This window comes from Habropoda laboriosa, unplaced genomic scaffold (genome assembly GCF_001263275.1).
Source record: "Habropoda laboriosa isolate 0110345459 unplaced genomic scaffold, ASM126327v1 scaffold243, whole genome shotgun sequence".
Classification (NCBI taxonomy): Eukaryota; Metazoa; Arthropoda; class Insecta; order Hymenoptera; family Apidae; genus Habropoda; species Habropoda laboriosa.
Genome location: NW_017100433.1, coordinates 302,581 through 316,592, shown reverse-complemented (window position 1 = coordinate 316,592; position 14,012 = coordinate 302,581). Strand labels below are relative to the sequence as shown.

The 14,012-nt window shown below is 42.7% G+C and overlaps 3 protein-coding genes across 6 annotated transcripts; 2 read left to right on the top strand and 1 right to left on the bottom strand.

The window, feature by feature from the left end:
• Positions 1 to 467: 467 nt before the first annotated feature.
• On the bottom strand, positions 468 to 1,930 carry LOC108575776. Its single transcript, XM_017938668.1, has 2 exons — positions 1,712 to 1,930; positions 468 to 1,644 (listed from the first exon to the last, which is right to left on the bottom strand). The coding sequence occupies exons 1-2, from the start codon at positions 1,903 to 1,905 to the stop codon at positions 468 to 470; spliced, it is 1,371 nt and encodes a 456-aa protein (XP_017794157.1). The 5' UTR covers positions 1,906 to 1,930.
• A 418-nt stretch (positions 1,931 to 2,348) lies between these two features.
• On the top strand, positions 2,349 to 7,037 carry LOC108575816 (protein GPR107). Of its 4 annotated transcripts, none has more exons than XM_017938719.1 (10): positions 2,349 to 2,532; positions 2,966 to 3,076; positions 3,488 to 3,651; positions 3,742 to 3,893; positions 5,159 to 5,385; positions 5,459 to 5,592; positions 5,662 to 5,929; positions 6,006 to 6,278; positions 6,343 to 6,515; positions 6,682 to 7,037. In XM_017938719.1, the coding sequence occupies exons 1-10, from the start codon at positions 2,443 to 2,445 to the stop codon at positions 6,833 to 6,835; spliced, it is 1,746 nt and encodes a 581-aa protein (XP_017794208.1). In that variant the 5' UTR covers positions 2,349 to 2,442; the 3' UTR covers positions 6,836 to 7,037. The 4 variants fall into 4 exon arrangements, with proteins under 4 accessions (XP_017794208.1, XP_017794206.1, XP_017794205.1 ...); XM_017938717.1 differs by having other exon boundaries at positions 6,670 to 7,037; XM_017938716.1 differs by having other exon boundaries at positions 5,129 to 5,385.
• Positions 7,038 to 10,016: 2,979 nt separating this feature from the next.
• On the top strand, positions 10,017 to 13,294 carry LOC108575858 (probable G-protein coupled receptor B0563.6). The gene is made up of 5 exons (XM_017938772.1): positions 10,017 to 10,239; positions 12,151 to 12,300; positions 12,377 to 12,627; positions 12,703 to 12,990; positions 13,058 to 13,294. Exons 1-5 carry the CDS (start codon positions 10,026 to 10,028, stop codon positions 13,292 to 13,294), a joined length of 1,140 nt encoding a protein of 379 aa, XP_017794261.1. The 5' UTR covers positions 10,017 to 10,025.
• The last annotated feature ends 718 nt before the right edge of the window (positions 13,295 to 14,012 follow it).

Below are 14,012 nucleotides of genomic sequence, written 5' to 3'. Positions count from 1 at the left end.
AGAATTTCACCGATAATAATACTTCTACAAATTACTCTATCTAAATGAGTAGATAAACATACAAATTTTCGGTATATTTCGTTCCTTTTATTAGAATTCAAAGATACATTCTATCTGAAAAGTAATACGGCGAACCACCTTAAATTTCCACACAACAATTTTTATTTACCGTAAACAAATAGTCGCAAGTTCGTACGTTCAATTTGGTCGAGAATACGCACCTCGAACGAACAAAGTATAATTTTAAATATTATTAAATCAAAGGTACAAACGCCGTAATTAACTATATAATAGCAAAAATATATCAGTTTATTAGAGTATATAAGTGTCCTAAAACTATGTTTACTTGAAACAATAATTACTATTTTTGAGCAATGTGTACTGTTACTTAATAAACAGCCTTTAAAATGTTCTTACATTTAATAAATAGGAAAGATGTACACATATGGAACATGACAAATTTGCTATCAATGGATAACTTGTACTTTAGCATATGCTTTTTTACAGCCACTGCCAGAAAGTATTAAACTTTGTTTAATTTCATTTACTTGATCGCTTGTGAGTGTTAAGCCACTAGTCAATGCTGCTTCTGTTATACAGATTTCTAATGCTTCTTCGTTCAAAGGTTCGTAAGGTACAATCGACAAATCAATTTTTTTATCAGCCATTGCTTGGAGAATCGCATTTTCACTTTGTACCAGATCTACCTTCCTTTCTAGAGAACTATTCACTTCTTCTACGTTGAAAATTGCAACTACTGTCACACATTTATCTTTTGTCTTTCTTAAGACATCTATTATATCGCTAAAGATGTTCAAGTGTTTCAGTTTTAAATTTTCTACAACGAGTAACTGTTGTAGACCCAGTGAACTCTGTGCAGCTAGGTCTACAGAACGATCGAGCACTGCATCGTATATGAAAATGTCATTTTTCAGGGGAAAATGTTTGGTTATAATTTTGGCAGTGTAAGATTTCCCAACACCTGTTCCACCTATGATGCATAGAACTTTCAGGTGGGAATAATTTTCATCAAAGTACCGAATAATGCGTGAAATTGCCTTTTCTTGTCCGTGTATCTTCTGTTGCAATTCAAGACTGGCATTTGACAAAAGTGTCTCACAATTACAGATTCTTTCTGTTTGATCCAAATTGAAAAACAATGCAAACATTACAACTATTGCCGGTATTATGCATACGGTTAAACAGCTGCAGTAATACACGTTCATCTTCTTATTTGTAGGATTTTTCTTTTTTACTATCAGTGGTCTGAACCTTTTCTTTAAATCTTTGTAAGTGTTTTCATTTTTCTCTTTCTCTTTTGTAGTATCGGTTCGTTTTATTTCGGTATTTGCTTTTCCCGAGTTTCTAGATTCGGCAAAAGATACGCGATTAGTTTTATTTTCTACATCTGCATTTGCCACAGTACAAGGCAGCGAAAATTTAGATTCGTTTACAGCACTTATATTTTCAACTTTATCCTGTCCCACTTCGTTCGATGCTTTGTTTGGCAGAAATTTAGCTGCTTTTAATATACCGTTACTTGTACTGAATCGCCAAAACGAATCGGAATAAGAGTTTGTCATCTGACACTCGGTGTTGTACTTATCGTCGTCGGTCTGTAAAATTTCCGACACCTGTAATTGTCTGAAATAGTAAAGGATATCCAATTATTTATGTGATTTTATTATCCCGTGCACATAACCATTTATACCTTGCGTTTGCATCTTGGTCGAAACTTTCCTCACAGCTGTACTGTCTAACCAAGTTAAACTTACTATCAGATTGATAGATTTGTTTTACCGCCATTCGATGTGAGGATGGCAAGTTGGAATAGCTGACGGCTTCTGTTAATTTCCAATCAGTATCGGTATCTAGTAATTTCAACGACGCGAAATGCTTTTCCATACCATTAAAAAAATTTCAAATCGCGTCGTGCAATAGTTAAAGGCGAAGGAAACATAACCTCAACGGCGCTTTGATCTTTCAAATTTTTTTCCCACGCGAATTATAATTCCCGACAGAATTGCTGCTGTTGTGTATTTATATTACGAAAAAAATAACAAATTTTTTTTTTCTATTTAACATTTATTACAAGTGTTGCAAAAGTAGATATACAAACGTTACAAGTAGATAGTAGTAGTTTTACAAGTAGAAAGAACTTAACAAAATAAGAGTATTTTGTTACATAAATGTACTTTATACATTTACATGTATGATTCGTCGTAAATTTTGTAAACTAACAGTCATCGAGCAATAATTATCGAAGTCTCGTTTAAAAAATTGCGCGCAGTTCAATTCATCCGTTCCGCCGATCACAGTAGTGTTCCTACAATTCAGGCTCAGTTTCTGCTCGTGTATCGACGAGCGAACATTGAGCATTGTGGAAGTGTGACTGTTTTGTATTTTCGTGATGTGACATTTCTCTGGTGAAATAGAGTAAAAATGCAGTCGAAACATCTATTGATACGATGCCTCTGGACTTTGTCAATACTCGTGCTAGCTGCTGCTAGAATTCACAAACTTGAAATACGGGTCAGTTGAAGAAATCTCCAGTAACAACGCGTGTATATTTACTACCGATTATTTTATCAGAATTTCTTTGTTACGTCAACTGCGTTCTAACCGGTTATCGTAGTTAACTGTATTAGATATTTTATTCGCGTTCCCTGACCATTTCTAAGCCGTAGAGAAACAACGAACGATATATATATATATATATATAGTAATACCATATCGAGATTTACGTTAATAGTCTAGACGATTCGAAATATGTAGGAAATAATGTAAAAGGTTTCGATAGAGATTTCAACAAGCAACGATGATAATGCATAGGTTATAATAGGTTATTAATCGTAAGAGGTATTATCTGTCGCAAGAACTTGATTTCTCATCGCTTCTTAATCATACATACGTAGATTACGGAAGTTGGCAGTACGCTTACGTTTCGAAATGTTGCCTGTTACAGAAAGATGTAAGGCGACATATAGCCCTTAGTACCTTCGGTTTCTACAAGGGTGGCATTCTCGATGTAAATCTAATCAATTTCAAGGCCGAGCCTTACGACGAGAATGCCGTGGTGAGTAATCGTAGGATAGACGTCCGCGTAATGCAACGCGTCGTCCATTCACAGACACCTGTTTCCATTTTCCGTCATTCACATCGGTGGTAAGCTCTACCGCTAGGAAAGTACGTACTCGAAACGATTTCCGGCTATGTGTTCTCCAATACGGAACTGTGTCGAACTGCGTCGAACTGTTACGAACGCACGAACGTAGCGTGTCATTTAATCAGTTATCCACCGTTCATTCATATTCGTTTAAAGCGCTTGATAAACTAAGCTGCTTTCACGAGTGTGCAAATACCTCGATATCGTGATATCGATAAAAGTTGAATTTTTAATACAATCTACCATACATATCCATATAATCTAATTAGTTTTGAAAGTAACGCCCCAATAACTTGCGTAATCGTATTTTTTACCATTCAGTTTGGATTCAGTTTGGATCGAACGCTAAGCGATGCGATGAATCCATATTTAGATAGTCACCGAGAGAGATGCACACTCCAAGACATTCCGAATGTCAAGTCCGATGTCGATCAAAGGGATGAGAGCGCAGTTATATATTTCACCATGGACTTGAAGAATAATTTGTAAGTATTACAATGTATTCCTTTTTATTACCTCTTTGAAATCTCCGAATATAGAAAATATGTGTGTGTACGTGAACGAACGTGTTTCAGATTGAAAGTAAACTGTAGTCGAAACATGCACACCGTGCACATCTACAAAAATTCCAGCAAAGCGCTAGTATTTTGGGAAAAGAGGGACTCCTTTCCGAGTAGGTTCAGCAATACCGTTCTGTTTCCACGAAGGAAACGGTACACTTCGTACGGTGAGAGTTAGATTATTTTCAGCCGCCTTGATTTTTTCCCTGCGATAATAAAGTTCGTTGTAACCAACCGTTACCAACCGTTAGTGTCGAACCAGCGTTCGATGAAATTTCTATTTCAGCATTATTTCCAGCCATTACTATATATCGTTTTATTTTCTCTTTCTTTTCTTCTTTCAACGTTGGCATGTGACGATTGGTTGTAATATATAGAACTGGATTATGTATGGAGTGACAATGATTTAATACCAGTTGGTCGCGTTGTAGTAGCGCACCACTAGCCCGACATCCGTTGGACATCCCATCCCGTCCAACCCTCGAATCCACGATACGATTTACACAGTACCGATTAGATTTCCTCTCTTCCGCTATTAGATTAGTTGAAAAGACTATTCGCATTCCTGAGAACGAGAGAGAGAGAGGCATTGATTTCGAGAATATGTACATATATCGAAAATAAACGTCGCAACATCCGCGAGCTATTTTGAAAACGGTTTGTTGCTAACATTAGAAACTTGGTACCGTCGTAACGCAAACTAACTAACAGGTGGAGAAGTTGGCACGAATTGCATCGATCGCGACCTTAGTTTATAGTTGTTAATGGCCCTTCTATAAAGAGATTTGTACACACGTTCGCGCGCGTTACGCCGTACGTGATTCATTGATTAATACGAGTGTAACGATAAAAAGATCATTTCTTAGGATAGAAAATACTGTATTCCGCATGTATACCGTGTGCCTCGTGACATTTAACATGTGTAATAGATTGTTCTCGTTGACGATATAGAAATACGTCGAAACGATTTTAATAGTGCGAGGTTTATTGCGACGTTTAGAGAAGAAGTTCGCGCGATATCTTCTTCATTTTCAATGGCAAATTATTCTCTTCGAAACATTGTGGTGAAACTAAATACGACTATGATCGATATCTGATGGAATGTGCAGTTGAAGCGACATCGGTGATCGAACACCACCGAGATGAGAGTCGCTATAATTAACACGACTCGTCCTCAATCTTATAAATAACTCGAAACTCGAGTATTTTTGAGGGTTTGGTTAGGTAACTGTCTTCTACAGTAGTATATTTCACGCGAATGATATTTCAATTGGATTATACCAAAGTTATACGCACTGTGTTATACCCGAGCTGTACTCGATTCATCCGTTTCAACGGGTTTCAAAAGAAAATGGCACCTTGCCTTTCATTCTCCTATTTACCATGTCCATATGTATTATAGTTCAGCTGAACGATGATAGAACGATCGCAGGTATGGAGAAGTCCGGCGTCGAGGATGAATTGGAGTCTAGATCGGAGAATAGCGTTTGTTCACGTCTCAAGCTACCGATGACCGTAGAGACCGTGAAAGGAGAAAAATATTACAACGCCAGTTTCGCTATATATGTCGCCAGCGAGGAAGGAGAAGGCCTTTACAATCTTTATTTCTACAACTGTCAAAATTACAAGTATTATTCTTCTGTCGCGTTAGATTTCACGGTAAGATCAGGTTCCAGCCTTCTGAACGGTTCCACTCACATTGACAATACTCCAACGAAACGATACTTTACAGATACAAATATTGGAGATAAACAGCGGAAATTTCCTTAGCGCCGGTGAAATGCCTTTACCAGCTCTCTATTTTATGATGGCACTTTTATTCTTTTTATCCGGTTGTTTCTGGGTATTCATTCTTAAGACGAGCGAGTAAGAATTTGATCAGTCTTTCATCATTTTCCTAAAGCCACTGTTCCTTACAAACGTTTCTTTTCTTAGGCATCCTGTATTCAAGATTCATCATTTAATGGCGGTTTTGGTGTATCTGAAGTCGATGTCGTTACTCTTCCATGGAATCAACTATCACTTTATTCAAACAAAAGGAGAACACGTTGCTGCTTGGGCAATCCTATATTACATCACTCATTTGCTGAAAGGAGCCGTACTTTTCATTACGATCGTACTCGTCGGCACTGGCTGGACATTCATTAAACACATTCTGGCTGATAAAGATAAAAAGCTGTTCATGATCGTGATACCGTTACAAGTTAGCAAAGTCGATAGATATTTGTCTCGATTATACGGAGCGATTGTACACCTTACGAGATGTTTTCATTTGTCAGGTATTGGCAAACGTGGCAGAGATAATAATCGAAGAAAGCGAGGAAGGAGATATCGAGCATAAAACGTGGCGAGACGTTTTCATTCTCGTGGACCTGCTTTGCTGTGGTGCCATTCTATTTCCGGTAGTTTGGAGTATCAGGCATCTACAGGAAGCTGCACACACAGATGGCAAGGCAGCTGTTAACTTACGCAAGCTCAAGCTCTTCAGGCATTTCTACATCATGATAGTTTGCTACATTTACTTCACGAGGATCATAGTGTACTTACTTAAGGTACGCTTTCTTCCCCCCTCGGGTTGCAATCCTTTTTTCTACATATGTGTATTACCTCTTACAGATTACCGTACCTTTCCAATACGAGTGGTTGGACGAAATGTTCCGAGAAATGGCTACCTACGTCTTTTTCGTTCTTACCGGGTACAAGTTCCGACCAGCATCTGCGAACCCGTATTTCACGTTGTCGAACGAAGAGACAACCCCAGCCGACGAGGACGACGAGATAGACGTCGTGTGAGTATCCATTGTCGTTTCATTCTACTTTTATATTCACTGTACCGATGCAAATGTAGCAGAGGATTTATTATATCTTCGTTCGACAATTTTCATTCTTTTCTCTGCGTTGGTTAATTTTGAATTTTCATCGGTTCTAATATGACGATCTCAGTCTTTTTTCCAGTGTTTCCGGAGGTAGCGGTCTCACCGAGGGTCTCACCAAAGTTAGCAAAGTTCCGAAAGCTTTGAGGCCCGTTATTTCGGACGTTCCATCCACTCAGGAAGAAAGAGACTGTTTGTTCAACAAGACAGAGCCTCCTTCTCGCGAGTACGATTGAACGAGAAAGAGGGAGAAATAGTTGGTTCGTGTAATATAACGATTTCTACACGAACGAATGTAAAAGACTCGTATTTCTGTCTTGTGATATCCCGAAACAGTGCTAGCAGTCGGAGTAACACCGAATGCGAACAATGTTTAAAAACTTGTTAAAAGCGGTTTAAAAACAAAGATGGGAATACGTAGTTAAAAGTAGGACGAATATCATCGCTGTTTCTGTTCAGGAAACGATCACGCATTGTATTCCCTTTTCCGTTCTAGAACCATGGTAGACAGTTTCGATTCATTCTTACTTGGTATCTTAACGTATCTTAATGTGAAAACCGTTCCGTTCGACAATTCGCCCATGTACACGTAGATTTCTCTTTTCCAAAAATCTGTATAATTCAACCGGTATTTTGAAACGTAGCGTAACCTACAATTACCGATAGAGAAAGTCGTCATCGTAGATATCGGATAAAACGAATCTAGACGGTTTTAAAAGTGTAATGTTTTCGATATGCCATGTAACGCAATTATATGTTTAGAATGAAACTTGAAGATGTTCGCCTGCCCAGTGAGAGTAAATTCGTGTTTTGATATGCATCTTGTTGTAGCTGGTTTTTCTTAGGCATTTAGCGAAACGGTGAAACATTTCCATTTCTGTTTCCCCATGACAAGCTTAGTTCTCTTTGAAGGAAGAGCTCGCGCTACGGCGCTCTAGTAATCTTGTGATAACCGATACACCAGATTCGGTGTGTCGCAATCCATTTTTGTAAAGCACTTGATAACCTTTTACATAGAAATAATTATCGTGTCAAGAGAAAGGTAATATGTTTTAAAACGTTTCATGTGTCCCATTACGAAATATTACGATTATTATTACTACTATCTCTACTCTATACGCGTTATCGTAATTATTGTTACGTCTGTTACTATTAGTACTTTATTGTATGTAATAAAAGGGACACGCAAAAATGAAGTTGAAAAAAGAAAATGGATATTTTTATGAAATTTTTCGCCCGCTCCTAACATCCTATATTTTGTCCTCCTATCCGAAAGAATAATTCCCGAAAATGACCGCAGGTGGTGGATCGTGAAAAACTGGTTAACGCGAGACGACAACGTCTATAATAAAATCGTGGTGGATCGATGGGAAAAGCTAAGAAAAGGTCAGGTCAGGTCAGGTCAGGTCAGGTGAGACATACAAGTAGCTATACCGTGAAAATTTTCCAATCACCCTTCGCGTTTAATCGAACAATCCGTTCTCCGGGACGGGATAATGTTTATTCTCGTCTGTCCTTTTAAACGAATCGTCCAAGCGTGAAAGAACAGCGGGAATTAAACGTTAGGTAACTGGTTATCTGGTGATCGCGTCTGAAAATGTAACGTCGGCCGATAATTTACACGTAACGCTGACCATGATAGGATAAAAACGGAAGAAAGAGAAACGTAGGATCGAGGAGTTGGGCGGTCCAGTGTGAAGGATGTAATTAAGCTGTGCATAGGTGCGTGCGATACACAGCGCGGAGGAACGTTCCTTCGCGTTTCTAAATTCTGTTTATTCGCGGAAAAATGCGTCCGCAGCGGCGACGTTTAGCGGTAAACTGGCTTGAAGCGCAGACAGCTTGGGTTTAGCGCGTTTACAGAAATAGCCGAGCACCACCATAGGCTTCCACTTATTTCTTGGGCAAGTGTGCCAAGTTGAAGGTAAGAAGGTGTATTAACATCGGTAATGTAATAGCATCGGATCGTAATTCCCCGGCACTTACGAGTTCAGATTCCATCAAACGTATCCTGGAGCATGCGTCTCGGCGTCCTGCCGTCCCGGCGTCCCAGCGACTTGCCTACGAAACTCGTCGCGAGACTGTTCAGTCGGCGTCGCGACGCGCTTCAAACGCCTTTTCGGTTGAAAAGCACCGCGATATCGCCCAAACTGTTCGCGACTGTGATCACGCGCGATCTGTGAACGTCTATGAAAATGTGTTCCCGGAGGTACGTATTACGTAGCAGAATGTATTATATTGTCCTATTGTAGAACCACTTGTTACCATCTGTTGCAAGTGTACAGTGCCATTTGGCTGAAACCGAACTCGCTATTCCGTCTTTCCTCTCGAAACTCGAGACTTTCGACGCAACCTATTCGGAAATGCTCGTGTTCAATTAGATCGTTCGGTCGACCGAAACGACTCAATTTACGGTCAATTTACGTTAATAGAGAACTGTTCTAATGGGAAGACGACCCAATATTGACATTGTGTCTTTCCCACTCGACACGCTGTCACTTTTCCCGTCTGTTCAATCGAGGCACGATTCTCGTCGAAAAAGTTGGCCGATTCCGGGGAGCAAACGGCAGTGCGGCTGCACGATTTCGACTTTAATATCCGCACGCTGTCCGCTGTATCCGAGGAAAAAACAGTGCGGGTTCCCGTCGAACTTAAATGAAAAATGTTGCGCGCGCGACGTGCACCGAATAATCGAACGAAATCGATCGGACTCCGGCGGAATCGTTCCCGAACCGCACCGCCAAACTTGCCGATACGCTCCAGATTTTAGAGAAATTACTTTCAAAGATGAGATTATGCTCGAAAGCGACGAGATCTTTCCCCTTTCTCCAATCAATCCAATTTTTATTTCAAATTTACGACGGACCCTTCTTCCATAATAACCCCGCGATAGTCAACTGGAAATATACATATAACAATTTCGCTATCCAGCGAAAGCTCGAATAAGCTCGAATAAGCTCGAATAAGCTCGAATAAGCTCGAATAAGCTCGGATAGGGTGAAATAAGCACCGGCGAAGAATAAATCGTGGAGTTGGAAAGGGACGCGAATGCACAATACAAGGTCGATACTAAGACACAGCTGCCGGCCAGACAGAGAAACGATATTCCTGGTGAAGAGTCGCGAGAATTTACACCCGAAATCGAGTCTTTCTACACGAGAATTTTGGAAAAAAGAAAGAGTCTATTTAGCGGATAACGTTCGAGTAACGTTTGGTTGCAGGTGAACGCGAGAGAATGGCCGCGTACAAGTTATCCGGAAGAGCACGTTCAGATTCGTCGGTGAAATAGACGGAGGCGAGTGTTCACCTGTGGCATCGCAAACCATTTTCCTCGTAATCGTTGCTGGATGGAGCGTGGGATCGACCACGCAGTGATCGACCGGATGTAGATGCGCGAAAGAGGGTGAGGGGGAGAAGGGGAGCAAGATGATCGAGGCGGCGAACGCGACGGAGACACGAATATGTCTGCTGCCGGAAGAGCTCCAAGTTCTCGAGGATCCTCGAACGCCGTCTTTGATACGGATCAGCTACGGCATCGTCCTGCCTGCCATCTGTTGCTTGGGAATCGTTGGCAATATTTTAAACCTGGTCGTCCTTACCAGACGTAACATGCGAGGAATCGCTTACATCTACATGAGAGGTAAGTTAGAAAGAGTCGGCTAAAGTTATTCCATGTCGCCACCGTTCGTCTCCGGTAAGACGAGCAGGCATTAGCAGGAAATTACCGGGCAATCCGATTTCGGTATTTTCCTTCTTTCGGAATACAGAGGCGCGCTTGTCCTCGAAATTTCTCTTCCGCTTTCTCCCTCGGAGCTTCCTATCCATCTTCCTGTTGAGACGACTTAACCAACGACTCCGGTTAGCTAAGATACACGCATGAGGAAAGCAGAGAGTATGTGTTCCAAGTCTATCGATATGCAGGATGTAGGTCCAACTGAGAGGACGTGCCTGAATCGTGGGGTATGTATTGGGGCGGAAGAATTTGTGCGTAAGGAAATGCAATTTGAGACGTGCTCGGAAACGACGAAACCTACCCTCCAACCTCGCGTCCACGTATTATGTAAAACAGACTCGTATACATGCATATCTACGGCATATATTTGCGTGTATTTCGCGCCAATTTTCCCTCTCCCTCCTCTCAGCTTCGAACCTCGCCGTGAATGTGCACCGTCCTCTGGAAATATCACCTCGAGCTAATTCACGATGGCTTAGCGGTGAGTTGAGACAGTTTCTTCTAGCTTAGCTCAACTTGTTTGCGGTGTTTGCGAAACACCTCTCCGGACGACTTTTGCTAACTTCAATTAGCAAACGGTTAACTTTCCCGGTAAATAGCCAGCGGTTGGAATATTCATATCGGCCGTAAGACCTTCGAGTGATCGCGAACCTAACGAGTTCTCGCTTCGGTCCGATTTAAGGGAGTGGAGGACAGTTTGAGCGGTCGCTTAACTTTCGAAACCCCGTTTCACCGCTAAAAGGTACGCGCGTCGAATCTAGTCCGTGACGATTCCACAGTTTCTCCGAATAATTTCCCTCTCTTTCCCCTTCTCTCGCTCTTCTCTCTGCCAACAGAGTTGAAACACGCGGCGCGATAGATCTACGCACGCCCCTGGAATTTCCATTCCTCCGCGATACAACTTACAATTAGATTACCGACGATGCTTGCACACCCTCTCCCATCCGTCGCTTATCCGTTTACAATCGTCCAACGGTCCCGCGAAATCTCATTCGATATGAGTTTCGCCGAGCACCCTTCGTTAGAAACGCGTTTATCCGCGTGATCGAACGTAGTCCACCGTTCCAACGAAAAACAGCCTCCTCTAAGAGCCCGCTTAAGATAAAAACTAACCACGATCGATTGTAAATCAAATTTTTCCCTTGATTCCGTGGAGAAGCAGAAAGAAAACCAGGTCGAAGAACGCGAGAGCCGCGAGGAAAAATGGTTGTCGTTAAAATAAAATGGAACAAAGATCGAATCTCTTTCGGTTGCGTCTTGTTAGAAGAGAGTATAAAAACCCGTGGAGGAGATTTAAACGTAACGCGCGATTCCGTTTTAACGCAGGTGGCCAAGAGTCCGAGGTAAAAAACTTTTACGCGTAATTGGACGTGTCGCCGCCTCGTATATCCGAGCTCGATATACCCACTCGCGTCTTAAACATTTCCAAACTTTTTGCCGTTTTACTCCTTCTTACGTCACCGGTGAGTAATTGTTCGTCGCTTTGTTCTGCGGTACATTCCCCTTCAGCTGGCTCGCGCTCGCTTCTAGCGACGAGTAAAACTATCTTACGGGATCGCCGTGGACGCGCGACTACTTGCTACTAAAACAGTTTCTACCTCCTCTCCTCTCTTATCAGTATCAACGACCGATACGTTACCGACTTTCGGTAAAGTAGATAGCGTTTATCGTTCGTCGATTCGTTATCGAGAAATTGACCATCGTTCCAAGGGAAGGATAAATTTATTCCACGCGAAGGATAAATCCGACGTAGAACTGTTCTTGGTATTTCTTGCTTCGTAAAAATCAGCTAACGAGTTTGTTACGTTCTTGTTGCAGGTTACTCCGCAGCGGCACTCCTCGCAATTTTCTTCTGCATCCCCTTCGCTCTGAGGGTTCTTATACACAAGGAAACAGGCCGATGGAACAATTGGGCGCAAGCTTTCTACCACGCTCACCTCGAACTGTTTCTGGGAAACGGTTGTTTGGGTATCCATTTTTCACCTCGCCCCTCGCTCTCGATTCTTCGAACCGTGATCGAAGGATCGACGGAACGTTGTTTCAGGGGTTGGAGTGATGATGCTGCTAGCGTTGACGGTGGAACGTTACGTAAGCGTATGCCGGCCTGGTCAGCACACTCGTCCGCTTTGCGGTCCGCCGCATTTAACCGTAATCCTGATCCCCCTGGCGACATTTCTAGTCTATCTGCCGAGTGCGTTCCGCGGAGAAATTACCACCTGTCTGCTGGCGCCCGGCGGCCCCGTCATTTATCAGAAGAGGGAAAATCAGTCCTACCTCGACTCGATGTTTTATCAAGTAACGAACATTAACCGTCGATTCATCCTTGGAATTTTTACACCACGTCGGTGATCCGATGTCGTTCCCACCTAGGTCTACAAGGTAGTCCTGGAGATGGTTTTCAAAGTGGCGCCAACCATACTGCTGGCCGGCTTTAATCTCCGAATAATGGTGGTCTACCGAAGATCCTGCGAGCGCCGGCGACGGATGACGTTGTCCAGGACGGTGAGCAACGACGAAGACCCGAGAACGTTCGCGGAAGAGAGAAGGCTGGTGCTCCTGTTAGGCAGCACCAGCATCCTCTTCCTCGTCTGCGTTAGCCCGATGGTCATTCTAAACGTCACGCTGAGGGAGAGCAACCTAAGTCACTATCCTTATCAGGTAATTCGTCCCCGTTCGATCGCTTTCCATCGTCTAATTTCCTCCCAATTTCCACCATATTTTTCAGCTGTTCCGCGCTCTGGCCAATCTGCTCGAGGTGATCTACTACTCCATCACCTTCTACATCTACTGCCTGTTCTCGGAGGACTTCCGGAACACCTTGATACGCACTTTGCAATGGCCCTGGGGGAAAAACAGCCAGGGAGGAAGAGGCCTTCCGATGAGGCGCTCTCCCGTACCGAGGCCCACCACCACCACGACCGCCGTTGCGACTCCTGGTCATTTAACGCGCGCCAGCGTCTAGTTCCTTTCCTTCCCTTCTCTTACTCGCGAGCTTTACGCGCGATCGACGTGGATATCTTTTCGAAACTGGACTATCATTCGTCGACGATCTACCGAGCTTTGAACGTTATCGGCGTATTGCTAGCGACTCCAACAGGGCTCTAGGATGTGTAAAACGTTGTACCGTAAAGCAAACGTTGTTACTTACTCGTTGAGTAACATTGGCGAAATACTTCTAAGCGGCAGTACCTTCTCTTTCTCTGTGTACGCTAAAATACGGTAATGCGTACACGGCGACCTTACCCTCCCACGAGCCGAGTATCGACGCGAAACGGAGCGTTTCCACGAAATTGGAACGGCCGTTTCTCCGTTTCTCCGGTGGGCTTCTCTGGTAATCCCTGTAATTGTGGCTAGTCGCGCGTCGAATGCGACGGACTATGCACGTATTCGTAATGTTCGTAATGTTCGTAATGTTCGATTTTCACCATTCGAATTTCGCCAAAGTCTGGCGAGAAATTTGAAAGGCGGCCGCGTTTTAGTTGAACGAACTCGCTGCAAGCATGAAAAGCAGTTTCGAAGGAGAAGTTGAAGAGGGTTAAAAACGAGTCGACTTTCTTCCACCTCCGTAGGTGGACCTAGCTATCGAGGGCGCGCTCGTTACCGCAACCTACTCGTATAGTAGCTAATACACTTACACGCTCCCTGTTTACGGCGTATTCTAAACGCGAGGCTTTCCAACG